We start from the raw sequence: 27,202 nt of genomic DNA, 5'->3' as shown, positions 1-27,202 counted from the left end.
AGAGCCTGATGGCGGAGCTCGAACCCACAAACCGTGAGATCATGACTTGAGCCGAAGTCGGACGCTTAACTGACTGAGCAACCCAGGCGCCCCTCAGCTGGTGACTTAAAAACTCCTCTGGGCTCTCAGTAGGTAGGGCCGCATCCTGGCCGGGGTGTGGGCTGGGGTGGTCCTTGGAGCTCGGGAAAGAACCTTCTCCCTCTGGCTTTCAGGCAGCACAGGCCAGCGGTGAAGGGTCAGGAGTCAGGTAGATGAGGGTTTGCTCCCTGATGGCTCTGGACACTTATTGCCAGGCTGTGTGACCTTGGCCGCAAACTTTGCCTCGCTCCGGCTCAGTTTCCTTATCTGTAAGATGGAGCTAATAATAGAATACAGTAATTACATGAGATAATTCATGTAAAGCCCTCGATACTTCGTACTAGGAATGCACGGAATACGCATTAATGGGTTATCGGGAGCAGTCTGACACTTTCTGGCCAAGGCCTCTGCTTTGCCTTCGGGGCTGGGTGGTAGATGTCACTGCTGGCGGTCTCTGGTCAGGATCTCTCTCCTGGCTGGTTGCTGCCCCTGCCTCACTCTAACCCCTCTTCCGCACTTGACCCTGCAGGTGCGCTACAAGGAGGAGTTTGAGAAGAACAAGGGCAAAGGCTTCAGTGTGGTGGCAGACACACCGGAACTCCAGAGAATCAAGAAGACCCAGGACCAGATCAGTAACGTATGCTCCCCTGCCCGCCGTGGAAGCCGCACTGACCTGCTGCCCTTCCCGCCCATCCCCTCCCTGCCGGCCTGGCAGGCCTGAACCAGGCCAGTTCTCTGCTGCCCCAGCCCTTCTGGGTGTGCCTGGGTGACAGCCGCTTGAGCAGAGCGAGGAAAGGGTGTGGGGTTGCCCTTTTTCTTCTGTGCGCCCCACATTCCCCTGTTCTGCCCTCTGCCCACGTAGCACGTATGCCCTGAAAGGACTCCACTCCTGGGGGTGCGTGAACAGGGAGGGCCTCTATGCGAAATCACTCCCCACCCTCGCTCAAGTTTTTTCCTTTTTTTTTTTTCCTTTTCCCCTCCTGGCTACGGTGGGTGGCAGGGTCCAGACAGGACCGTTTGGCCTAAGCACAAAGTTCATAACTGGGTGGCAGGGGTGGGGAGGGGCCGGCCTCCCCCTCGTCTGTCTCTGGGTGCTGACATTGCAGTCATTTCCGCCCTCCCTCGGCCTCCTCCCCCACCTCGGCTTGCTCTTCCTTCCTGTGTAAAAACCCCAGCCGGCTTTGCTGGCTGGCCCCGTACCCCCCGGCCCTGCCCTTCTGGGCTGGAGCTGATCAGCAGTGTGTGGCTGTGGCAGGGCTAGGTATAGAGAGTGGGCAGTAGACCGATGGGCCGGTGACACCTGTGGCCAGGGGACAGGCGGTGGTTTCCGGCCTGGTAGAGCCAGTGTAACTCTGGGTTTGTGGGGAGGCTGCCTGGGGGGTTTTGGGTATGTGGGGGCAGAGCACCGCTTAGAGCCACGAGCACACAGCGTGGGCTGCACAGACCCCCCTACCGGGTCCTGGGGCATGGAATTGCAGTGTGCGCCCACCCAGCCTCGTCTGGGAGGTCCTATGAACAGAGGCCTTGGTCAACCATGGTCTTTATGTCTAGAACAAGAAGGAGTCGACAAGTTGCCCGGTGTCGCTCTGGGCCGGCGGCCTGGATTCCAGGTGGTCCGCCCGGCCCCCGGCCCTGGGCTCCGCGTGCATCCCCCTTGCTCCCTCCCAGCCTCCTTGACGGGGCTGTGCCCAGAGAGGGCTCCACAGAGAGGCTTGGGTGGATTTCAGAGTCGTCACACCCAAGCCCATGGCTTTCAAACTTTGCACCCGACGATATGGAATACATTTCACATAGTGACGCACCAAACAGGCGTGCTTATTTATTTAGAGAGAAGAGCAAATCCAAACTTACATGAAAGAGCCCTTACTACTTGGAGAGCATTCAGGTCTTTTCTGTTCCATTTTATCTTGTATAAGATGCTTGTTGCAGACTTAACCAAATGGATTTTGCAACGAGGCTGTTGCCTTGCAGTTTGAAAGTTGTGGTTTGAGGAAACGGAGAGCTTCCTTTGGGCCGGGAGAGCTCTGATCCACACCACCACCACCCTCCCCTGGAAGACACACATAAGTAAAAGCTGTTTCAGTTGCTCCTTTATAAGCCGGGGGCCTGGCCTTGCACCCTAGAGCTTCTCTGCTGCTGCTGCTGCTGCCACCCAGACCCTTTGAAGGGTAAAGAGGGTTAAAGGGCTGTGTCTTCCAATTCCCAAAGGACAAGTGGGCGGGGCGGGGGGGGGAAGCCTTGGGCAATGGGGAAAACCTGGAATGACCCACAGAGCTGGCGTCTTGATTCTCCGGCCTCTGTGGCTTTTCATGGCGAGGACACACACTCCAACTCGCCAACACATTCACTCAGTGCTCCCAGCCGGTGGCTTTTAGAGGGCAGAAGACAAGCCATCCCTGCCTCCCTTTCTGGAAGGCTTCCAGAATATTCCATACCCAGTTATTGGAGGTGTTAATATCTGAGGAGCCCTGTAACAGAACTCACTGTGGCCAGGACATCTACACCTAAGAAGATAACTATCTTACTATCTTATCCTTAACCCGCAGGGCTGCAATTAGCTGATTGTCCTCTGCTCTGAGGTGGGGGAGGTGACTTGAACCTGACCTAGTTCTGCTTTTGCAGCTGTAGCTGGGACCTCTGAGGTGTGACCACGAAGTTAGAAGACTCTTGGTTTTAGTGAATGCAATTAAGAGTCTGTCAAATGTGGGCCTCCAGACAAGGCTGCTACAGTCACATGGAAAGGCTTATTGAAAATGTAGACTCAGGGCGCCTGCGTGGCTCAGTCAGTTATGTGTCTGACTTCGGCTCAGGTCACGATCTCACGGTTTGTGAGTTTGAGTCCCGCATCGGGCTCTCTGCTGTCAGCGCAGAGCCGGCTTCAGGTCCTCTGTCTCCCTGTCTCTCTGCCCCTCCCCTGCTCGCACACTCTCGAGATCTCTCAAAAATAAATATGCATTAAAAAATTTCTAAAACAAAGAAAAAAGAAAATACAGGCTCACAAGCCTCCTCTGTACAGGCTGCCTGATTAAGCATCCCTGGCAGTGGGACCCAGGAACCAGCATTTTAAGCACCCACTGGGTTTCTGTGGTGCTTAGTGAAGTTTGGGAACCTTCACTTAAAAGCCTGAAAAAGTTGGTTGACATTGGATTTAAAGATTCAGCTACAGGGCGCCTGGGTGGCTCAGTCAGTTAAGCGTCTGACTTTAGCTCAGGTCATGCTTTCACGGCTCATGGGTTTGAGCCCCTCGTTGGGCTCTGTGCTGACAGCCAGCTCAGAGCCTGGAGCCTGCTTCGGATGCTGTGTTTCCCTGTCTCTCTGCCCCTCCCCTGCTTGCACTCTGTCTCTCTCTCCTTAAAAAAGAAACATTAAAAAAAAAAAAAAAAAAAAAAGCCTGAAAAAGATTCACCAAGCCCTAAGGCAGAGGGTGTCAGGCCTGGCCACATCCCTGAACTCTAAGGGAACTCGAAACTATGCTCAGAGCCATTGTTCAGTTGTCCCAACCCCCAGAAGAGTTTTGGGAAAAGCTAGTGTTTAGAGCCACACCTATTGTTTTGTATCCAAAATAGTGTCCTGTGTGTAGTTTGTCACTCACTTCCCAGGTTAGCACCGAACTCCTAGCTGTGTCCAGGAAGGTCACACCATCTTGCAAGGAGATGAGATTTACCTCCCTGGAGGAATGTGCTCCAGATGAGAGGATTTACAAGGAAAAGCATTTTGAAAAAGGGGCTGGTCTCCGCAGGTGCTGTTTAAACCCTTAAGACATGTGCGGTCTGTCGTCTGTCAGATCAGTGTTGTCAATCTAATTCTCAGCTCTGTAGAGGCAGACCTGTCCGCTTTCCACCTTGTGGCTAAAGAAGAGGCAGAGAGGAAAGCTTGGTTGAAAAGCGGGGCCATCGTGGGTAGTGAGAATGTGTGAAAACTTGTGAGGCAAGTGCTAGTAAGTTATACTTCTGGTGTGATTGTGTCTTCATGAAAGGCACCGAAAGAGTTGAGAGGCCAGAGCCTCATGCTCTGGGATGCAGTGTAGCCTGGAATCCTGGCCGTTGGTCATGAGCTCTCCCGGCTGTAAGGGACTGGGGAATTTTCATTGTGGAGACCCTTTTCCGGGAGTCCCTGCCTTCCAGGAGAGAAGCTCTACTTTTATTTGCCTACGAATCTACTTTTTTTTTTAATTTTTTAATATAGTTTATTTAGTTTTGAGACAGAGAGAGACAGAGCATGAGTGGGGGAGGGGCAGAGAGAGAGGGAGACACAGAATCTGAAACAGGCTCCAGACTCTGAGCTGTCAGCACAGAACCCGATGCGGGGCTTGAACCCACGAACCTGAGCCGATGTCAGACGCTTGACCGACTGAGCCACCCAGACGCCCCTCTACGAATCTACTTTTACATATGGATTTTCTATATACAATTCTTTTTCTTTTTCTTTAAAACCTAACACCCAGTGACACGTACAGTAAACACCTGTGTGCGTACGGATCTCACAAGTGAAGAAACTACCTTGCTGAACTCCCCTTACAAGTTTTCACAGTGTTAAAAACAGAACTCTTGTGCAGTGAGCACCTATCATGTATTTCACCTAATTACGCTGGAGGGTAGGAAGGCAGAGGTGATGCGTCTTTACTCAGTGAAAGTACTGGATACAGGGGGCGCCTGGGTGGCTTAGTTGGTTAAGCTTCCGACTTTCGCTTAGGTCATGATCTCGCGGTTCGTGGGTTCGAGCCCCGCGTCGGGCTCTGTGCTGACTGCCAGCTCAGAGCCTGGAGCCTGTTTCAGAGTCTGTGGCTCCCTCTCTCTCTGACCCTCCCCTACTCATGCTGTCACTCTCCTAGAAATAAATAAAACATTTAAAAAAAAAAAAAAAAAAAAAAGAAAGTACTGGATACAGTTGGATACAGAGCTGCTCCATGCCCTGCCAGTATCTGTAGAGCTGGTTAATGTTCTACAGGACCATAAAACCATAAACTTTGGGAACATCTTTGCCACGGGCAGAAATGCTTTGCATTTCTATCAGTTAAAAATAACTAGGGGCGCCTGGGTGGCTCTGTTAATCGTCCGACTTCGGCTCAGGTCATGATCTCACGGTTCGTGGGTTCGAGCCCCACGTTGGGCTCTGAGTTGACAGTGCGGAGAGCCTGCCTAGGCTTCTCTCTCCCTCTCTCTCTGCCCCTTCACTGCTCGCTTGCTTTTTCTCTCAAAATAAATAGACATTTAAAAAATAATAATGGCCAGTGCATATTCTGTAAGTTAGCTTCCGTATTTAGAGTCAAGGCCTAATCAGTAGTAAATAGTGAAGTCAAAGAAAAGTTCTGACCCCAGGGTCAAATGACCTGGAGGTAGGCTTTTGGGACAGCCCTCTGGTGTAATTTTTGAAAGCATGTGCTGTTCTTATCTTCATCATTTGAATATGGAAACATGCATTTCTAACACTATAGTTTTGCTTTTCCTGACTTTGAACATAGAGTATGTATTCTTTTTGTGTCTTTCTTCCTTCATCGACATTGGATTTAAAGATTCAGCTATGGGGCACCTGGGTGGCTCAGTCAGTTAAGCGTCTGACTTTGGTTCAGGTCATGAAATCATGGTTTGTGAGTTCAATCCCCGCATCAGGCTCTCTGCTGTCAGCGCGGAGCCTGCCTCAGATCCTCTATCTCCCTCTCTCTGCCCCTTTCCCCGCTTGTGTGCACTTGCTCGCTTTCTCTCAAAAATAAACATTAAAAAAAAAGATTCAGCTATTTATTTGCATGTAGCTGTAGTTCACTCTTTTTCATTTCTGTATAGCATTCTGTTCAATGCCTGTGCCCCATTTGATTAATGTTGGTGTTTGTGCGGGGTGGGATTGCTGGGTCTTAAGAGTTTATAAAACAGTTTTTTTTTTTGTTTAACATTTATTTATTTTTGAGAGACAGAGACAGACAGAGCACAAGCAGGGGAGGGGCAGAGAGAGAGGGAGACACAGAATCCGAAGCAGGCTCCAGGCTCCGAGCTGTCAGCACAGAGCTTGATGGGGGGCTTGAACCCACATAGTGTGAGATCATTACCTGAGCTGAAGTCAGACTCAACCGACTGAGCTACCCAGGCGCCCCTGCTGGGGCTTACAGTTTATGACCCTTCCACCTTACCAAGTAACACTCATCTAGTTTTCAAGTGGCTGTACTGTCTTCCCCTCCTGCCAGCAGTGATGAAAGTGTACTGCTCTACATCCGTAGACTTACTCGTTTGAACCATTTGGATTGTATATCATGGTATCTCATTGTGATTTTAACTTGCCTTTCTCTGATAACTAATGAAGGTAAATGCTGATTTACATTTGGTTTGCTTATTTATTTAAAAAATTTTTTAATGTCTTTCTTTTTTTTTTTTTTTGAGAGACAGAGCACGAGCAGGGGAGGGGCAGAGAGAGAAGGGGACACAATCTGAAGCAGGCTCCAGGCTCTGAGCTGTCAGCACAGAGCCTGACGTGGGACTCGAACCCACGAACCATGGGGTCACGACTTGAACCAAAGTCAGGTGCTTAACTGACTGAGCCACCCAGTGCCACTTTAAAAATTTTTTTTTTTTTTATTTTATAGAGAGAGAGAGCACAAGCCAGGGAGAGAGAGAAAGGGCGGGGGTGGGTGGAGAGGGTGGAATTTCAAGCAGGCTTTGTGCTCAGCACGGAGCCGGACGTGGGACTTAATCCCACAACCCTGGGATCAGGACCTGAGCTGAAATCAAGAGTCGAACGCTCACCCAGGCACCCCAAAGATTTACATTTGTCTTAAAAACAAAATATTAGTCTGTAATGGGGAACAGTATTGCTTGGTAGTTGAGAAGCATGAGTGTGATGTTATGAGTGTGATGTTAGAGCTGGATTCCCAATAACCCACCAGTTACCCACCTCCACGTGTCAGTTTCCCCGTCTACCAAATGGTGGGGAAAGTGATACACAGTTGTTGGGGTGGCTGAGAAAAGGAAGTGAGTAATGGGCACGAACTAGGCCCTCAGCAAGTGGCAGACATAGTTATAAAAAGTAGACCCTGGCTGCTGAGCTGATGATTCCATTCAGAGCCTGCGCTTCCTTGCTGACCATGATGTAGAATCATGTGGCTGCGTCGTGGGGAGTCAGACCTTAGTTTTCCACTAGCGTGTGGAGAACAGGGGCTCAGAAAACAGAACATCGGTTAGCAGAGGAAACGGGTTTCTTCAGCTTTGGAATGGACCAGTCCCGGCTAGTGGGGGCTGGGGCCCCTCAATCCATGCGCCCTTGGATCTTCTGGGCACAGAACAGGGTGTTCTTCTGGGGGGGCGGGCACAGCAGTTCTCGAGCTGGGGCTCTGCTGACAGCTCTGGGCTTGTGGAGGCCCCCCCCTTAGGGCTCTTAGAAGGTCAGAACTTCGCTGAATGTGGAGCAGGGACCATCCAGACCCCCGGAGTCTGGAAGTTTCTTTCCCTTTTGGATGTGCTGACCCCCTTCAATGTGCCTAATTGCTTCTCCCATCAGTTGGTCGGTCAGCAGAGCAATGAGAGAAGTTTCTCACTTGCTGGGGGAAGGGAGGGAGAGGAAGTGGGGAGGAGTGGCGTCTTATCCCAGGGGCCCAGGCAGAGGGACTGTACCCCACTTTTCTCAACCCACTTATCCCCGGCACGCTGCCTCTCCTCTTACGTTCCTCATCCCTGTCGCAAGGGAAAGGCATGCCTACTCCTGTTTATTCCAGAACAAGAAGACATGACTGGGACAAGGGGCAGAGGTGGCTCTGGGGTCACCTTGCTCCATGGCTCCCCTCAGGAAAGGGCCCATTTAGCTGTGGATTTGTCCCCGTGTCCCATTGTCCCTTATTGAGTAATGAAAGCTCTGTCTTGGGAAGGCAATTAACTTCTGAACACATTTTCCTCTTCTGTAAAATGGGAATTAAAGTGTACCCGCCCAGCTTCTTTTTTTGGGGGGGGGGGCTGTGACCGGGGGCCAGGGAAGATCATGTGCAGAGAGACTTTACGCACTCTGTGTGAATCGCTGAGCAGATGTGACGGTTATTAATATTAACAGTAACAGGTGGGACGGGCGTTGGGTGCCGGGGAGGGTTTCTTTGTGTCCAGGCTTGCGACGGCTCCGTCCACCTGGGGCAGCTGGCCCTTGTTATATCAATATTTACTGGCGTAGCGGCTGTGTCAGGGGCAAGGTCGGGACTCCCAGCCACTTGTGGAAACACACGCGTGTCCGTACTTGCTTTCAGCTCTGGATTTTGGTTAGGTTCCTAGAACCCATCAGGAGCCTCGAGACCTCCTAGGAACAGATGGCACCAGGGCCTTATTTACAGATCAGGAAACTGAGGCCCAGAGGGGTGGAGAGTCTCCCAAGGTCACATGAGTAAGCAAGAGGCTCTTGATCTTCCAGGGAGGAGGTGTGGGAGGACCTCTGCAGCCCAGGATGAAGGACTGAGTCTGTAGGACACCCACTGGGGACACCACCAGGCATTGGCTCCTTGAGACAGAAAGGGAGCCAGGACCGATATACCCTCTTTGCCAGGGCTCTCCGTCACCCCTTCACACCCAGAGAAGGGGCTGTCACCCAGGGTAGCGGGGCCCCCAGCGTTAGGGACACCTGTCCCCCCAGTATAAGCCTCTGTCCTCTTCCACATGTGCACTTCCCCTTCCCTGGTCACTGGCTCCTGGGGTCAGGCGTCTTTTCTTTCACAGAAAGTAAACACAGGAAGCTGACCTTTCTAACCCCCCAGGACAAAAGTCGGAAGGGCAGTTACCTTGTGAGCCTAAAGGTCTCAGGAGGGGTGGCCTCTCTCCTTCTCCCCCGCCCCCTCCCACCAGAGGATGGGGGAGGGAGTGGGGCTCGGGGACACTTGCCTTTTGCTCTTGTCTCAGGAAGGAAGCCAAGAGCAGGGCACGGGCCTTGTGTCTGAGAACTTCAGCCCTGGGTGCCCTCCTGGGTGGGAGTCGAGGGATCCCGTGGGCTTTCGGTCTGGCCAGGGCTGGCCACCCCCCTGAGGAATGGGCTCAGCCCATTTTTTGCCATTTGGGTATGGGGGTCCACCCCCGGGGCATGAAGGGAAGGGGCAGAGCTGGTCCTGAGTGAGGCCCTGCTGCGATTCCAGCGTCCCAGCCCAGGCTGTGGTGAACAGGGGCCATTTAGCCCCGTGGGAGCCATGCCGGTGTCCTCAGTCGGCGGTGCCCGCAGACCGTTAGCCCAGCCCCTGCAGGAAGCCCTGCCTGGTGAAGCATTATCTCTTGCCCTCCTTGCACAGCAAGTGCCAAGGAGTGGGAGAGACGGGCCGCGGAGAACGTGGGCAAAATGGCCAAAAGGGAGGGCCCTGGGCTGGGATGGCTCCTCTCAGGCCTTGGGGCACAGAATCACTAGTTCCTTCTGCTCCAGATAACAGGGCCGGCTTTGCTCGCCTCCCTTCCCTGATGAGGAGGGAGGACACCGCATGTCTTGTCCTGCCGCCTGGGATCCTCCATGGAGCCATGTGCGGTCACGCCCCCAGAGGCAGACTTGCCTCAGGACGAAGAGCCTAGGCCCTGGAGCCTGCATGATCTTGGCCAACTCACTCAGCTTGTCAGGACCGTCGTTTCCTTCTTGTGTGTTCACTGGGGACTGTCCCCCACCCCCGCATAGCTGCCAACAGGTTAAAACGAGCCCGTGATGTATTTCACCTGGCACCGTGCCTGGCGCCCAGCAGGTGCGCAGGGAGTAGGAGTTATCATCCTCCAGCAGCAGCCGAGGTGGACACCGATGCCCTCTTTTACAGAGGTGGACACTGAGGCCTGGCCAGGTTAAGGAGCTTATCCAAGGACACACAGCTCGTGCGCCTCCCACAGGGACCTGGTTCGCTCTGCCTGGGGCCCCCGGGGAGTCTCTCCCCTCCTGGGAGATCTGAAGTGGCAACAGGAAGGGAGCTTTGGTTGGTTTGCTCTGAGTCCTTCACCCAGCACTTTCTGCCGCCGCAGATAAAATACCACGAGGAGTTTGAGAAGAGCCGCATGGGCCCCAGCGGGGGCGAGGGCCTGGAGCCCGAGCGCCGAGATTCCCAGGACAGCAGCAGCTACCGGCGGCCCCAGGAGCAGCAGCCGCCACCCCACCACATCCCAGCCAGCGCCCCGGGTGAGCGTGAGGCCTGGGGGGGCAGGGGACCCGAGACCAGGCCCGCTGTGGCATGGGGAGGAGGCCGGAGAGAAGCCTGGTCCACATGCACACCCATGCGCGTGCTCACGCAAACCCCTAGGTCGGTCCCACCAGGGGCATCGCGCACCAGGGTCAGGGTCTATGCCGGGTCCCCAGTGTGTTGGCAGAGACCAGCCCCTGGCGTAGAAGATGCAAGACTAGCAGATGTGCACACAGACATAGAAGCCTGAGAAGTGGGGGCCGAGCCAGGTCGTGGGGGGCAGAAATGCAATCTGGGAGGGACTGTGTTTGGTGACTGTGTTTTGTCTCCCCCCCATCTTCCAGTTTACCAGCAGCCCCAGCAGCAGCAGGCGGCACAGTCCTATGGTGGCTACAAGGAGCCTGCGGCCCCAGCGTCCATACAGCGCTGCGCCCCAGGCGGGGGCGGGGTGAGTAGCTCTGGCGGCCGGAGGGAGAGATCCTGGAGCTGGGAGGTTGGAGGGGGCCAGGGAAGCCTGAGGAGGCCAAGGGCAGGCCTCGTGGACATTGCTCGAAGATTGTCCTTAGAAGCCCCACCCAGGAGGTCTGGCTTCCTCCGACCTTTGATCCCAGCTCCTGTTGTCATCTGCAGGTGATGGGGAGGGACCTCAGCCTCTGAGCAGAGGGAAGTGTGGTTAGCGGACTCCGCCCTGGGCTGGGATTGGGGCCCTGCGTTCAAGCTCTGGGTGTACCCTGGGCAAGTCACCTCCCCCTGCCCAGTTCCTGAACTCTGCTCCCTGGGGGCGCACGAAGTACCTTTCTGTTTGGGGCCTTGCAGACCTAGGCCATGCTCCCCACTCTTCGTGACCATGACCCTCCCCCACGGCCTTCGGATCTTAGCCTCTGAGGGGCCCTCCCCAACCCCCCATGTCAGGTGGGCCTCCCCTGGCATATCTATCACTCCACCCCCAGCGGTGCCCTTCGGAGCACTTTTCCCAACTCAGATCTGTTCTGTGGGTTAACTTGTCTGCGTCCCCTGCTAGATTTGAAGCTCTGTGTGGGCGGGCAGGGCATTGTTCCCTCGGTTCAGCTACTCTGAGCCCGGCAGAGCGGCACTCATCGATACTGCCAAGTAAACGACGAGTAAAGTAGGAAGTGGGGCAGGATCAGGCATACCAGTCCTTCAAGTTGAAGCGCCCCGTCTGTAAGTCCTGACCCTTATCCCACGGAGGGGGCTGCCGAGCCACCCCTACTGAGCTCCTGGCTGAGCTCAGCTCCTCCGTGCTGGCTTCCTGGGAGTTCCAAGCAGCTCATGCTGGAGCAAGAGAGATAATACTTAGAGAATTAAATATACTGAGATACGTGTCCTCTCAGAGTTTTACGCTCTGGGTACAAGGAAGTAAACAAGGGAGGGTCCGTGCTGTGTAGGGTACCGGGCAGGACCGAGAAGTCTTCTGTAGGATAAGATTCCAGATAGACCAGCCGGTCCTTCAAATACTTGCTAAACCTGTCTTGGACACGAGGGATTTGGCTCTGACTAAAAGACCACGTTCCTGCAATCTTGGTGCTTACATTCCGATCAGGGAGACAAATAAGGCAATAAATAAGAGGGTATATAATATAAGGTCGGATAGTGGCACAGGCTGTGAAGAAAAAGACAGCAGGGTGATGGAAAGGAAAGCAGCAAAGTCCTCAATTAGATGAAAGAGTGAGTGGTTCCGAGAGAACAGCGATGGCAAAGGCCCTGGGGTCAGCAGGAAGGCCAAGGCGATTAGAGGGGAAGAGAGTAGGAGATAAGGTCAGATCATGCAGGAACTTGAAGGCCACATGAAGGCCTTTGCAATTGGTGAGCAATGCAGAGTGACAGGTTTTGGTTTATGCTTTAAACATTTTTTTTTCTTTACATTTATTTATTATTATTGAGAGACAGAGAGAGACAGAGTATGAACGAGGTAGGGGCAGAGAGAGGAAACGCAGAATCCGAAGTAGGCTCCAGGCCCCGAGCTCTCAGCACAGAGCTGGATGCGGGGTCTGAACCCACGAACTGCAAAGATCATGACCTGAGCCGAAGTCGGTCGCTCAATTGACTGAGCCACCCTGGCGCCCTTGGTTTATGCTTTTATTTATTTATTTATTTATTTATTTTTTAATGTTTTATTTATTTCTAGGAGAGAGAGAGACAGCGTGAGCAGGAGAGGGTCAGAGAGAGAGGGAGTCACAGATTGAAACAGGCTCCAGGCTCTGAGCTGGCAGTCAGCACAGAGCCTTACGCGGGGCCCTAACCCACGAACTGTGAGATCATGACCTAAGCGAAAGTCGGACGCTTAACCGACTAAGCCACCCAGGCGCCCCTGGTTTATGCTTTTAAAGGATCACTCTGGTGGCTGTGTGAGACGAGGCAGTAGTAGGTTGGGGGTGGAAGCAGGGAGATGGGTGAGGGGGCTGATGCGGATTGCAGGCGTAGCTGGCATCAGCCCAAGAGATAGAGGTGGACTTGGTGATAAGAGACCAAGGTCACTTCATGGGGGGGTGACCACTTATCCCACAGCCTTTGGGGCTAAGGGAGCTGGTTTCTGTTGCTTGAAAGAAAGTTTGAAGGGCAGGCCTGGCTGGCTCAGTTGGTGGAGCATGCAACCCTTGATATCGGGGTTGTAAGTTCGAGTCCCACGTAAGGTGTAGAGATTGCTTAAAAATAAAATCTTTAAAAAAAAAAAAAAAAAGAGGAAGGGCACCTGGGTGGCTCAGTTGGTTAAGCATTCGACTTCAGCTCAGGTCGTGATCTCACGGTTCGTGAGGTTAAGCCCCGCGTCAGGCTCTGTGCTGACAGCTCAGAGCTTGGAGCCTGCTTCGGATTCTGTGTCTCCCTCTCTCTGCCCCTCCCCTGCTCACACTCTGTCTCTGCTTCTCTCTCTCAAAAACAAGTAAACATTAAAAATTTAAAAAAAAAATAAAAAAGAAAGTGGGATACCTCTGAAGGATTTTAAGCCAAGGAATAACATGATCAGATGTGCGCTCAGAAGCTCCCCTGAGATCACAGTGGATGAACAGTTGGAGGGAAGAGATCAGAGGCCAGAAATAGAAGGGCTGGAACCTTGAGGGCAGATGTAGGAGGTCCCTGTGAGGGGCTCCTCCATCCTGGACCAGTCGGCCCACAGGTCCCAGGGCCTGGGCTGGGGGAACCACGAAGGCTGAGCTGATCCCGGAGACCAGTCCATGTAAAGTCAGAGGCCCTTAAAATCTCCACTGTCTCCCAGGCCGCCGTTGGATTGCAGATTCACTGGGCATTTCATAGGGGCTTAAGCCTTCGATTTTGGCTGAGGGTGGAGGGTAGAATTTCTTGTGTCACCGGCAGATGTCTCGCTCCAGAATATGTCTCTAAAACGCTACTGAGCATCATATCATTGGACCTATTGCATTGCTGTTCCTAGAGGTGGGATGGACCAGTGGCAACCTCAGTCCCTGTCCTGTGCCCTTAGTAGATGCCAGATAATTGTGAGAAGGGTGATGGGTCTCAGACAGGGAGACACAGGGGCGAGAAAATTCGTGACAGAGCCGGGGCCTTCCCTGTCTCCCAGCCCCTGGTTGGCTGCCCGGCTGGGCCCTGGGCTGGGTCCCGTAACAGGGTTTAGCAAGAAGGGAGCCAGGCCCTGGGCTGACTGTGTCCCCGCCCCCGCAGAAGCGGTACCGCGCTGTGTATGACTACAGCGCCGCCGACGAGGACGAGGTCTCCTTCCAGGACGGGGACACCATCATCAACGTGCAGCAGATCGACGATGGCTGGATGTACGGGACCGTGGAGCGCACTGGCGACACGGGGATGCTGCCGGCCAACTACGTGGAGGCCATCTGAGCCCCTCCCCCGGGCGCTGCCCCGCCCCCACCCGTCTTCAGTGCGTTCCGCGGCATCGCATCTGTCCTGGGCAGTGACCCGCCCACCCTTCTTCAGTGTCTCTCTCTCTCTTTTTTTTTAAATCTGTGACAGCTTGTTTTAGTCCCACCCTCCTCCAGCTACTCTTGCCAACTGAAGCCTTGTTCTGCCACTTTCGCGGGCTCCTTCCTCTGGCAGATTTTTCCCTTGACCAAATTCTTGGTTTTCTCTCTGGATGGAACAGGCGTGGACCTCTCAGGGGGAGGCCGAGGCCCGGGGAGCTGGTCTGGAATGGGAGACCCATTGGCTCCCAGGCCTCTGCCTTCTCTCATTTCTGCCCCCTCAGACCTTCCTGCCCTCCTCCTCACACCCCCAAACTTTCCAGGACTCCCAGGGGCTGGGGTCCATACCCCCTTGCCCGTGGGACGGGCTTAGCCTCTGCTTCTCGAAGGCGGGGGGACTGGCCCTCGGAGGGGCCCCTCAGCCCCCTCTCCCGTTCTCAAGGACCGCAAAGGAGGGTAGAGTTCCTGCTTTGGGATTCATTCGTCCCTCCCCACACGTGTTCCTTCTCACACTGTGATTTCGCCCTCCTGCCCACACAGCCCGGGTGTGGGCCAGGAGCTCCCCAGGAAGCATGGCTTGGGGCAAGTGCTCGCCTTTCTTACTTTTAGGGACCGCTTCAGGAGGGAGGAGAGCAGGGTGTTCTCTCCCACAGCCCTTTCTCCTCCTCCCCCTAGTCTCCAGGCCGCCTGGTCGCTCCCGCACCGCGAGGCAAAGAAGCCTTTGGCCTGCAAGGCCCAGCCCCTGGGCCCTGGGTTAGGTGGGCCTCTCCTCCCTCCTCCCCATGGGACCATGTCTCAGGCCTCCCACGGCCTCGCCGCCTTGGCCCAGCACCAAGCTCACTGGAGCTGTGCACAGCCACAGAACCTTCTGTGTCTCCAGGACTCAGCATGTGGGGGAGGGAGCGCGTCTACACCTGTGACGGGCTCGCGTGACCGAAGCAGCCAGGGTCCAGGTTGGCAGGAGGCGCTGGGCTCCTGCGAGGGTGCATGGAGCCGTCTCCCCCTGATGGTTTCCTCAGACCCCACGGTGAGAGGAGAGGGCCGTGAGGGGAGAGAAGTTCCTCACGTCTTCTCTGGAGTAAAGACCCCTCCTTTCCTTCCATCCCCACATGGCGGAAGCCCGCCCTCCCCCTTTCTGGCGTGCTGGGCAGAGGTGAGGGGATGGTCCCAGAGTTGGTGGGGCTGACGTTGGGGCCTGCAGCTTGCTGGGGTGAGGGTGGGGGGCAAGGTTTCACGGCTCCAGGCACATTCTTTCCCCTCACGTCCATGTCCTTGGCTGCAGAGTAGAGCACCGGACAACCCTGTGTTGGCCACACCGTGGGTGTCTCACTCGGGGGCCTCACCCTCCCTGGGCCACCAGACCTCTCCCTCTCTTACCTAAGGCCCCCTTGACACAGACGGAGAAAGTCCCAGGGCTACAGAACTGGAAGCGCAGACCCCGGGGTGAGGAAGGGAAAGATGGTGCTATTTCCAAGTCCCTTCTCTTGCTCCTTGGTGGCTGTGACGACGACCCTTGCTTGGCTTTATTCATCTCTGGGCGCTCTCTCTCTCTCAACACTCCTCCGGGCCTCCCTCTCCCGCCTTCACCCTGAGTCCGCTCAGGCTCCACAGTCGACATCTTTGCCTGCTTGTCCCTTCCAGGGAAGGAGGGCCCTGCAGGCGAAGTCCGCAGCCAGGTCCTCACCACTTGGGGGTGGACGTTGGGATATTTCCCCCCAAGTCAGAAGGTTGCAGAAATGGCCACTGGTGTTGGGGGAGAGCCCTGCCTGACCCATCTCTTCCTCTGGCCCCAGCCGAGAGTAGAGGGTCTGTATGTCAGATCGGTTGGAAGCTGAGGGAGGCAGAGAGGGAGCTATGGGAAGGCGCCATTGCCTTTCTTCGAGATCTCAAAGCACAACTCGGATTCGGGGACCAAAGGTCAGAGGCGCATCCTGTTGGAGCACCTGTGGTTGGGAGCGTGGTGAGAGGCAGGAGGAAGGCCTGGTGGCGCAGGAGGCGGCCTGTTTTCCCTCAGCCTAATTTTCCTTCCAGAACAAGGCAGGCCCGCCCCTGCAGTCTGTTGGCCTGGCCCCTCTGCTCCTCCCATCCTAAAAATAGGGGACCTTTTCTTCCACAACCCCAGAGGGAAGAGGGACTGTCACACTGGTGCTGAGGGACCCAGGGGCTGCTGGGAGTCCTGCTCCTTTCCAGAACCATCCATCCCTAAAAGAGCACAGAACCGAGGGCTGGGACGAGTCCCTGGCCTTTTGTTACAGCTCACAAAGGTCTCTGGCCAGTCTAATCCCAGGAAAGAAGATGCATCAAAGCTAGAATGTGAATATAACTTTAGTCGACCAATAAGAAAATGCAAGAAGCCCAATGGTGAGAAAAGTGAATTCTGTCAACACTGCTTCCTATTTTCTTCCTCATGTCCCTCCAGGGAAAACTACTTTACTGCTTCATTTCTGCCTTTTTCCTCTCACATATGCACTTTTGGGCCCTTTTTTTTAATAGCTGGAAGAAAAATACCACCCCGCGAACCTGTATTTAAAAAGATACAAATGACCATGTGAAATTTGCCTCTGTCCAAACATTTCATCCGTGTGTGTGCGTGTGAAGCCGTCCGTTCATCTTTTTATATGGGGTGGTTGTCTTTTCTTGGTCTGTTTTGGTCCCCTCCCTCGTGGGCTTGTGCTTGGGATCAACTCTTTCTGGCCTGTTATGATTCTCAACATTTGACTTGGACCACAAGTGAATCTCTCTCCTGGTGACTCAAATAATAAAAGTATAATTTTTACCTGCGGACTTGGTTTTCTCTCTGGCTCTGAGGTACCGATGCTGCTGCTATGTGTGTGAGTGTGAGTGTGTGTGTGTGTGTGTGTGTGTGTGTGTGTGTGTCCCCTAAGTGTTTGGGGACATTAGCCCGGCGCCCTCCTGAACCCTGCTGCCATGCAGGGAGAGAGTGACCCATTCCTCTGCCCAGCTTGGTGACATTCCCAGAAACTTCCCTAAGCCCCTGTATGTTCCTCTTCCTGTCTGACTTCCTTTGTGTGCACCTGGCTCCTCACCAGCTGGTGTGCCCACAGGGCAGGTAACATGGCTAAGTTCCCCAAGTCCCCAGTGCCTGCCCTGGGCCAGGCACGTGGCTGCTCAACAAAGATTTGTTGCGTTAATGCAGGAGCTCAGCTCGCAGTTTTAGCCCTCGCCACTGCCTGGCACGTTGGACGAGCTCGTGTGAGGAATGACATGGCGAGGGGTGGTCTGTGGTGGGCTAAGAGGCGGGACGAGACCCTCTGACCAGGTGGCCCGGCAACCCAAAGCTGTATTCACAAGCCGAATAGCCATGACATTGTCTACCTCACCGATGGGGGTTCCCTGAACCCCAGAGAGGCTGTGGTTTAGGGAGAGTTGCACAGCGAGGGGCGGGGCTAGAGGCCTCAGGACCCACAGTGTGACCCTCGCAGCCTCACGTCATGCTGCCTCGCCACCGTGGGCCCCGTACCCATGCCCTTTGTGCCGCTCCTGTTCGTATCACCCCTGCTCTGTCCTTTGCTCCGGGTGCCCTGGATCTGACCTCCCACCAGAAGGCCAAGGTGGCCTCCCCCCTTCCGTGGGTTTGGGAAGCGGATGGTGGTAGGGAAGGAATCTGGAACCTTCCATCCCGGTTGTGCGCCACCAGTAGGCCTCACATCCAGCTGCCTTGTGGGAAGGGGCATCTCCCACTTGGGGCTGGGAATGAAGGCGTTCTCTGGCTTCGGGATAGCAGCTGCGAGATGGAAAGGGCTCTCCCTGAGCCTTGGGAATGGGGAGTGAGGAAGACGCAGGGCCGGAGGGGTGCCCGGAGCGTCGGGGGCACTGGGTGGGATAACTGAGGATAGCACAGTCACCTGCTCCGTCTCCGGAGAAGCCGGCTGCCTAATGTTTTCCAGCGGAAGGGAATGAGTTGGCAAATCTCGCCTCCTGTTGGCCTGCCCCCTTTTGTCTGCAGAGCCGCAGCCTTCTCTCCCAGGAGGCTTCATTCACCTTCATTCAAGGGGGCAGGCGGCTGGGGAGGGAAGGGTAGGGAGGGAATCCGCTCCGCTCCAGAGAGCCCTGGGCTCTACCTCTTGGCACAAGCCAATGGGAGCCACTGGGAGCCGTATCTAGACCCCCTTCTGGAAGTGGCCTCAGTTCCCGAGGGCTGCTAATGCCCTCACCCCTGAGGCCTTCAAAATAACTATTTAGGGTAGAGCTGAGGACACTAGGTCTTAGAGATGTCGCAGGGATTTTTTTTTTAATTTAATAGGGACTAATTAAGACATAACAAGGCATAAAAACAATACACAAGACATTACTGAGTACCCACCACCCCACTTAAAAGATAAAACATTAATTCTACTTTCCCCTCAGAAGGCATCACTTAAATTTGCATATCCAGACCCTCTTGTTGCAGGGAGGGGCCTGGGAATTCATTAGTGTGCTCTTTTTTTTTTTTTAGTTTTTGTTTATTTTGAGAGAGACATAGAGAGGGAGCAGAGGAGGGGCAAAGAGAGAGGGAGACAGAGAATCCCAAGCAGGCTCCGAGGCATCAGTGCAGAGCCCGATGTGGGGCTTGAACCCACAAACCATGAGATCATGACCTGGGCTGAAAGCAAGAGTCAGACCCTTAACTGGTTGAGCCACACAGATGCCCCAGGGCACTCTCTGATAGAACGCTGCCCTGAGCTCTCTGAAGAGAATAAGGATGCGGGTAATGACCACAAAGAGACAAGTCTCTGGAGGAGAGACCAGGAGAGACCGCTGGCACTCACATTGTCCATGGAGTGATCTGAGCAGTGCAGGTAGGGCGGAGGGACATTTCAGATGAACAGGGTGGCCTGGTCGGGTTGGTGGGGAGAGGGTGAGAAAAGAACATGGGCTCCAGAGTGTGCAAGCCTAGTTTTATTATTTATTTATTTATTTATTTATTAAAAAATTTTTTTTAATGTTTTATTTATTTCTAGGAGAGAGAGAGAGACAGCGTGAGCAGGGGAGGGTCAGAGAGAGAGGGAGTCACAGACTCTGAAACAGGCTCCAGGCTCTGAGTTGGCAGTCAGCACAGAGCCCGACGCGGGGCTCGAACCCACGAACCGTGAGATCATGACCTAAGCGAAAGTCGGACGCTTAACCGACTAAGCCACCCAGGCGCCCCTTTATTTATTTATTTTAAACATTTATTTATTATTGAGAATACAGAGAGAGACAGAGCATGAGCAGGGGAGGGGCAGAGAGAGAGGGTGACACAGAATCTGAAGCAGGCTCGGGGCTCCAAGCTGTCAAGTGTCAGCACAGAAACTAACGTGGGGCTCAAACCCACAAACTGGGAGATCGTGACCTGAGCTGAAGTCGGACGCTTAACTGACAGGGCCACCCAGGCGCCCAGCAAGCCTAGTTTTATATCATGGTCTCTTCCATTTCCAGTGAAACATCAGGCAAGTTCCTGACCCTCTCTGAACCTCATCTATAATTTTTTTTTTTTTCTAGGAGAGAGAGAGATAGCGTGAACAGGGGAGGGTCAGAGAGAGAGGGAGTCACAGACTCTGAAACAGGCTCCAGGCTCTGAGCTGGCAGTCAGCACAGAGCCCGATGCGGGGCTCGAACCCACGATCCGCGAGATCATGACCTCAGCGAAAGTCGGACGCTTAACCGACTAAGCCACCCAGGCGCCCCTCTGAACCTCATCTATAAAAGGTTTGTGGGGAAGCTGAAATTACATACAGCCCGTGTGCGGTGTCTGGCTCAGTATAGGAATCAGGTCCGACCCCAGAGATGCCGACTGAGACTCACACGAGACCTTTGTCCATGTCCCTCCACGACGTGACCGTTACCACTTGCCCATGGCCCACCCAGCTCCCAACCATTATTTTTCTGAGATAATTTGCCACAGATGTGTCAGAGGAAAACGGAAGAAGGCAGGCAGTCGGGAGGATTCATTCCTAGGGGATCTGGATAGAGATCAGATCTCCTCCTACGTCCATATCATGCAGACTCCATTTAGATATGAAGGGGTGGGATTGGGTTCCTGGGGAGAAATTGAGCCTCTTCGCTTCTGCTGGGTCTAAATCGGGCAGTGCCTTGGTTACCCGCTCTCGGGCTTTGTGATTGGTTGGCTGTGGGGGGGGGGGGGTTGGGGGAGGGGGCAGTAGGCTGCTGATGGAGCGGCAGCATCCCTTCCTCTCTGGCCCTGGGAGGGGGAAGGGAAAAGACCGAGCAGTGGAGGGAAGAGGGAGCCATTTCTCTCCACTGACTGCAACCTCTGTGCTCACAGCTCACGTTTGCCCGGAATCCAGAGGCCTCCTCGGCCAAGGACTCCATAATGCTGGATATTTTCATCCTGATGTTCTTTGCCATTATAGGCCTGGTCATTCTGTCCTACATTATCTATCTGCTCTAGTGGCCTGCAGCTGCGGCGGGGAGCCCTCAGAACAGCTCAGGGGGGAAGGATGGAGCTGGCTGGCCGAGCATCCTGCTTTGCTGACGCACCGGTGGAATTTTGCTTCTGGTCGTTATTTCGGGTATTGATTCAAAAACAAAATCGAAAGAGATCTTGTTATCCTCTTTTGTTAATTCTCAGATGCATTCATTGATAGAGCATTTCTCAGACCACTCTGAAAAGGATAAGAAATGCCGACTTCTTTCTTTGAGACCTAATTTGAATGATTTTAAGATGAAAAATAAAACCCACAATACAAAGGACTTTTGGATAGAATGGGTTGGGAGTGGTGTGCTTGGGGGGAGGGACTATTATTTTCCAATTTTTTTTTTCAAGTTAGGTGCTCATAGTCCAAGTTGCCTTTCTTCTCTTGGTAATTAAAGGTAAAAAACATCTTTATATGTCAGCAGAGTGGCTTGCAATTATGCTTCCATAATTGCATTAATTAATTAGTGACTCATTTTCACTGGAAGATGAAGTCGCTAATGAAATTTACTTGGGAGTGGGGTCTGGGGGGAGATGGCCATTCTTTTCCAACTGTGGGGTTTGGTGGTGAGGAGGGAGGAATTCCTAATTTGTTTCTCAGTCCGTAGCCAGTACTGGGCTGCTGATATCTTTGCTGCTATCCTCATCTGAGCCTTGTTTCTGGGTTTCCCGCAGCTCCTGGTCTCCAGTCCAATAAGAGACCTCTTGGCAGCCAGCAGACTTCTTCCAGAGCCTTCCGGATATGGCTAACCACTGTGGAGCAAGGGGCGTTTTGAGCCCAGAGGCAGAGGCACTCAGCGGGGACATCAGGAATTCGTGGGCATGGCTGGCAGATGCTGCGTGCGTTTGAGCTGTAGATGGAAGGTGTGGAGGACACAGACCTGAAATGTAGACTCATTAAAGTTACCATGGAGAACTGCTCACGTATCCATTTTGATAGCCTTTCTTTAGGTGTAAACACAACTGCATATTATGCTAAAATATGTTCTTTCCTTTCCCTCTCACACGCGAGGGAGTGGCCGGCGGGGGAGGGGGAGGAGCTTCTAAGTTCAAGAGCACATTGTCTATCTTCATCTATGAAGTCGTCACTTTATCACTGTCTTTACAGACTGCACAGCCTGAGGGGGTATGGTATCTCTTGTCTCACTCATTAGCCAGAAGGAACTTGTCATTTGAATTTTTAAGATTTATAATATTTTTCCCACTCCATACCACTTGAGCCCCAGCTTCTCATTTAAAGAGAGAAATGGTTATATAGTCCTCATTCATTGAGACTGTCTGAATTATAAATTATTGAAATAGGGTAGCTATAACTCATCTTGTTATGTGGGAAAAACCTCTCTCTTACCCCCAAATAAATGTTTTTTATATTGTCAAATATTGCTTTTCTGGAAAAAGACTTTCAACATATTTCTTTGTCCAATTAGGGTTGAGGAAACTGTATATTTTGGAGTCCAGAGTAGACTTGGGCCTCAAATCTGTGGTACCCATTCCTTTGAAAAGTCCATCATAATGGTTCTGCATTTTATTTTCCTTTCTAGCTTAAAAATAAACAAGGAAAAAGATTAACTGAATAGTTTTTATTTATAATATTGTGTTCAATTTCCATGTTTTAAAAAGAAGTAAAATTGAGGCAATACAACATATGACCCAATTAAGATGGAAAACTTGCATTTTAAAATTCTGGCCAAGAAAAATACACTACTGTAGGAGCATCGTCTTGGCAACAAATTATGTTACTTCCAATAAGTCACTTAACCTTCAGGGCTTTTGTTTATTCTGACAAATGAAAGGGTTAGACTACAAAATTATTAGTTGTAATTTTTCATTTTTCATTTATTTTATTATTTATTAAATTTTAATTTAATTTTAAAATTTCCCTTTCTATTTTAAAATTCTTCAATCCTACTATGCATTATCTTTGGAAACCACACCTTTGAGGACAGAATTCCTGTAGAAGAAACTTTTTTTTTTTAATATTTGTTTTTTGAGAGAGAGAGAGAGAGAGAGAGAGACAGTATGAGTGGGAGAGGGGCAGAGAAAGAGGGAGACAGAATCTGAAGCAGGCTCCAGGCTCTGAGCTGGCTGTCAGCACAGAGCCTGATGCGGGGCTCCAACCCACAAACTGTGAGATCATGACCTGAGCCGAAGTCAGACAATCGACTGAGCCATCCAGGCGCCCAGGAAGAAACTCTTAATAGTTTTACCAGTAGTTTGCTTTTCTGCTTTCTCCAAATGACATTTGATAATGAAATCCAACTGCAAAACTTTTTTTTTTTGGCACTACCAACCACATTGTGAGAAGAGAATGACAATATTTATTTACTCCAAACCTGTATCAGTGATAATTTGCCTAAACTATTTAGGGAATATTAACAGGTGTGGTACTACACAGCGGTATGTGACATAAGTAGGTGATCTGACAGATACGTTAGTGTAGGAAGCATGGCTCTGAACACTCCTACATTCAGGGATGATCTTCAGTTATGTCCTTGACATGACATTTCCCATGAAAACATTCCTCTGACTCTTTGGCATAACTTCGTGTTTCACACTAAAATTTCTTCTACTTTAAGGCCAAGCATCAGTATTTTGGAGGGGTTCCAAGTTACACAGTTAATTATAGTGGTATGAATCTTCAAGTTTTAGTCTAACCAAGTTCACTCTGAAGTTTTATGAGGTCAAGGCTCTTTAGCCTGTATTCATGCGTAGTTGAAATAGCTAAACAATTCAGTGAAAACAATCAGCAATTTCAGTCCTAGCCCATTGATACAGATCACTGGTATTGTGTACAATGTAAGCACAGAAAGAGTGCCCATATTGCTCGTGAAATATTATGGTTTTAAAAAATAAGTAATTACATTTTGGAAGAAATTTTAGGACTTTGTGCTTCTATCCATGCTAGAATGTGCCAGTTTATAATAGAATTTTACTCTGTTCATCATTTCAATACATTTTAAAATTTCATATTTAAACTATTTGTATATTGGCATCCTAATACATAATAAAACACTGAAAAGAGTTACTTCTGAAGTATAAAGATTTTAAAAAAATGTTTATTTATTTTTGAGAGAAAGAAAGCACAGGCATGCATAGGGAAGGAGCAGAGAAAGAGGGAGAGAGAGAATCCCAAGCAGGCTCCACGCTGTCAGTGCTAGAGCCTGATGCAGAGCTCAAACCCACGAACTGTGAGATCATGACCTGGGCCGAAATCAAGAGTCAGACGTTTAACCGAATGAGCCACCTAGGCGCCCCTGTAATATAAAGTTTGGTATAAATTTCCTAAATCTGTCATAAGGCACTCCTGTCCTATAAAGTGGGTATTATACTTGGCCCACATCAATGCAGTAAAAGACATCTCTAAATAACTATAGATTATTACTTAGAAACTAGTTAATGTAGCATTACACTAATTCCTGCTTTCTTGACAAAAAATAGAAATTTGTATGGGAAGGTGATGTATTTTATTTCAGGAGAAAGAGGATGTATTTTGGGAAACAGTTACTAAAGGAAAATAATAACAAATAAATATTACTAAGTTTTGAACCACCTAAGACTCATTATTCTGGGTGTACAGAATTTTATCCAGACTTTTTGAATTCATAACTTGGCGTGATATCAGTTATTAAACTTCAGAAAATGTGTTTGCTTTTAAAAGGCTTAAAAATAGCATTATTCAAAAAATTAATAAAATTAGCATTATTCCGATTTCAAATCCCTTAAAAGTACCATTTTAATGTTAAGTTACTCAAAAAAAGGGAATTTCCCTTAATAAAAAGCAAGCATAGCTGAAGTGGAAATTGTCTTTCTTTGCATTACATGCTTTGGCTTATCACACTTCAAATACTTGTAAGCCTAGAATGACCTCTTCTAAGTTAGTTTTGCTCCCATCTATTTTAAACAAAAATAAAACCAAAGTCACATATAAAAGAGGAAACAGAAAAAGCCGTTGACACAATTTCCATTATAAACTCAAACATGCAGATATATCTAGAAATATTTAAGAACTTTTTTGTTCTTAGAAAAACAGATCTTGTTGTCATGGGAAATTGCAGGTAATCAATCCACAATACTTAATTACATATTTTGTTTTTTGAAACTGATGTTAAACTATGATAATTGTAGTATTTGCAATATTAATTGCTTGGAATTTGGTCTCTGAATTAAATAGCAGAACAGTATAGAACACTGATCTACTTATAGCTTATTGTTCAATTTATGAGTTGGTAGTAAATGAAATTATTTAACTAATTTATATACTATAATATTAAGCATAGGTATACATAGACATGTAGCTTATGGCAACATTATATTAAGATGTTTTGTGTTTTGATCATGATAGAGCTATAATTAACAGCTTAAATAAAAATAAGTTCCTCCATAAGAAATAATTTAAAGGAATTACATTCAATGACTTGCATAATGACAAAACTCTGAACAAGTTAGAGTGTTTTTAATTTTAATTTAATTTTATTAATATAAGTAAATAACAAATTAAATAAAGTTTAGCAAATATTAAATATTTAGGTATCAAAGACACTTTACCATAAATACAATACTTTAAAAATAACAATGCATATTTTTCAGCTTTGTACACATTTATAAGAAAGCCTTTCAAGGGCTACACTAAAGCTTTTTTAAAGTCTCTGGTTACTTAGGAATTTTCTGAAGTTATATTTGCTTTCTGATGAAAATAAAATGTATTCTTAGTACTTTGGCACTTTTTTTTTTTTTTAACCTAGAGAAAACTATCCAATAGTTTTTCAGGTCATCTTTCCTATCTTAGTGATGTTGCAATCAATGAAGAAACATATGTCCATAATCTGATTTCTTATAGGTTTTGCTGCCACCTGCTAGTGGAATTGAAAGAAGTGACATTGCTAGTAAGGTGTCCAATAACTGAAGAGAATAACAGTTTTATGTTTTTACCCTTCACAATACTTATTGGTAAAGAAATCTGTAATTGTGTAATTGGGTACTATTCACTTAGAGAGGTTAACTCCTGAGCCATAATCACACAGAGGTTAAGCTTTGTTTTTTTATTGATGTAAGATGGTTCTTCTGGTTGCATCTTTTCCTGTAAACCTCATCTTGCTCTAATTGCCACCTGAGGTGAATGATTATCCTGGCAATAAAAATCTTTGTGATGAACAGAAGAACTGGAAGCATGAACTAAGTCACTGGAAGATGGGAAAAGTGTGAAATAAGGTGTCTATTACTGTTCATGCTATGGAGAACAGCCTGACAGGCACCCACTTGAACTTCTTGAATGACTGAACTGCTGCCCAAATTTAGTAATTTACTGCCTGCATTATGACTATGATAAAGAAGCTAAGGGGTCTGAAGGGCATGAGACAAAATTATTTTTAAAAAAATTGTTAAGGTTAGATAGATGTTCCCTGGTCTCTTAAGGTACAGTGTATTTGTCACGAGATATACACTTTAGATGAGTTTCTAGGAAAAGAAGTGTCCTTAGCTTGTCAGTATGGTGTTGTGAGTGTGTTTAGAAACAAAGGTAAAGATAAATATAATGATGTGTCATTGGGTTTGCCTTCTAGTAGAAGTAAAAATCAGCATCAAATGAAAGTCAGAGGAGACTGAGGGAATCACTATTAAAAGGTAAAAAAGAGTTAGAAGATCAGGTCAATCTTCTAATTTAGAAAAAGATACGGGATAAATTATCTGACATGTTAGCAGCTCACGTGGTTATGTTATGACTGTTCTAAAGTTAGAAGTGGCCAGTCACCTGGTATTGTTGGGCTATTCATTTAGCAAACGTTCCTTTCTTGGTAGCACTATGAGTGTCTAGATCATCGCTTAAACATCAAAACCAGTGTTAATAATATGTGCTTTTGCAAGTTAATCTCCCACTTCAATATCTGATATCACACTTCATTCCTGATGACAGATGTATTTGGCAAAAAACTGGGCTGCTGAAGTGAGGAAATTGCAAGTTTGGTTTCAATGTTATTTTTATATATTAATAACTCAATGAAGAACTTGTCAGTTTACTTTTTATTGGTAGCTTTTTATTTTCACCTTATTTTCATTTATCTATTGCACCTAAAGAATGAATCAGATTTCTTTATGTTCCAAATTTTGGGGGTGGATGAGATAATAGTCTCACAATTATTTGGGATAATACAATAATGTTTTTAAAACATCGTATAGCAGCAGTCAAGTCTATTCAAGTGTATAATGAGATTCAAAATCTGCACCAAAAACGTTTTAAGTTAAGGGGCACCTGACCTGTTCAGTCGCTAGAGCCTATGGTTCTTGATCTTGGGGTTGTGAGTTCAAGCCCCACATTAGGTATGGAGCATACTTCAAATAAATACATTTTTAAAAATGTTTTAAGTTAAATCACGCTTCTTTTGTAAATGTGCTGAAAATAACTGGTGTGGAGACTGGGATAATTCAAGGAATTCAAGGAAACTTCACGGAATTCAAGGAAATTTCATGGAATTCAAGGAAACTTCACAATCCCAAATTTCTTTCTCTAAGAATGAAACTTAACAACCATTTAGTAGGATACTAAAAATATTCACTATTTAAAATTTTACTTTTCCCCCATTTTCCTTTTTTTCTCCCCCAAATAATAATAGGTATATTGGCAACTTGGAATCACCAGTGTTTTCATAAATAAATGGATTAGATTTTCCAAAGCGTGTATAGGAAAAAGAGAGAAGAAGAAAAGGTTAAAATCAA

The 27,202-nt window shown here is 49.5% G+C and overlaps 1 protein-coding gene and 1 long non-coding RNA gene across 3 annotated transcripts in view; both read left to right on the top strand.

The window, feature by feature from the left end:
* The window catches only part of LASP1 (LIM and SH3 protein 1), a 42,255-nt gene extending 25,392 nt beyond the window's left edge, over positions 1-16,863 (top strand). For both annotated transcript variants that reach the window (XM_039227775.1, XM_039227776.1), the window contains 4 exons: positions 608-715; positions 10,017-10,170; positions 10,516-10,619; positions 13,826-16,863. In XM_039227775.1, coding sequence (XP_039083706.1) covers positions 608-715; positions 10,017-10,170; positions 10,516-10,619; positions 13,826-13,999 — 540 coding nt within the window. In that variant the 3' untranslated portion in view covers positions 14,000-16,863. The remainder of the gene's footprint in view (positions 1-607; positions 716-10,016; positions 10,171-10,515; positions 10,620-13,825) is intronic.
* Positions 16,864-20,233: 3,370 nt separating this feature from the next.
* On the top strand, positions 20,234-21,418 carry LOC120229098. Its single transcript, XR_005527661.1, has 2 exons — positions 20,234-20,591; positions 21,170-21,418. It is a non-coding gene; the product is annotated as an uncharacterized LOC120229098 (long non-coding RNA).
* Positions 21,419-27,202: the final 5,784 nt, after the last annotated feature.

This window comes from Hyaena hyaena, unplaced genomic scaffold, assembly GCF_003009895.1.
Source record: "Hyaena hyaena isolate Hyena2069 unplaced genomic scaffold, ASM300989v1 scaffold_29, whole genome shotgun sequence".
Lineage (NCBI taxonomy): Eukaryota > Metazoa > Chordata > Mammalia > Carnivora > Hyaenidae > Hyaena > Hyaena hyaena.
The sequence above is the reverse complement of the archived record's forward strand: the minus strand, read 5'-3'. Positions and strand labels throughout refer to the sequence as shown.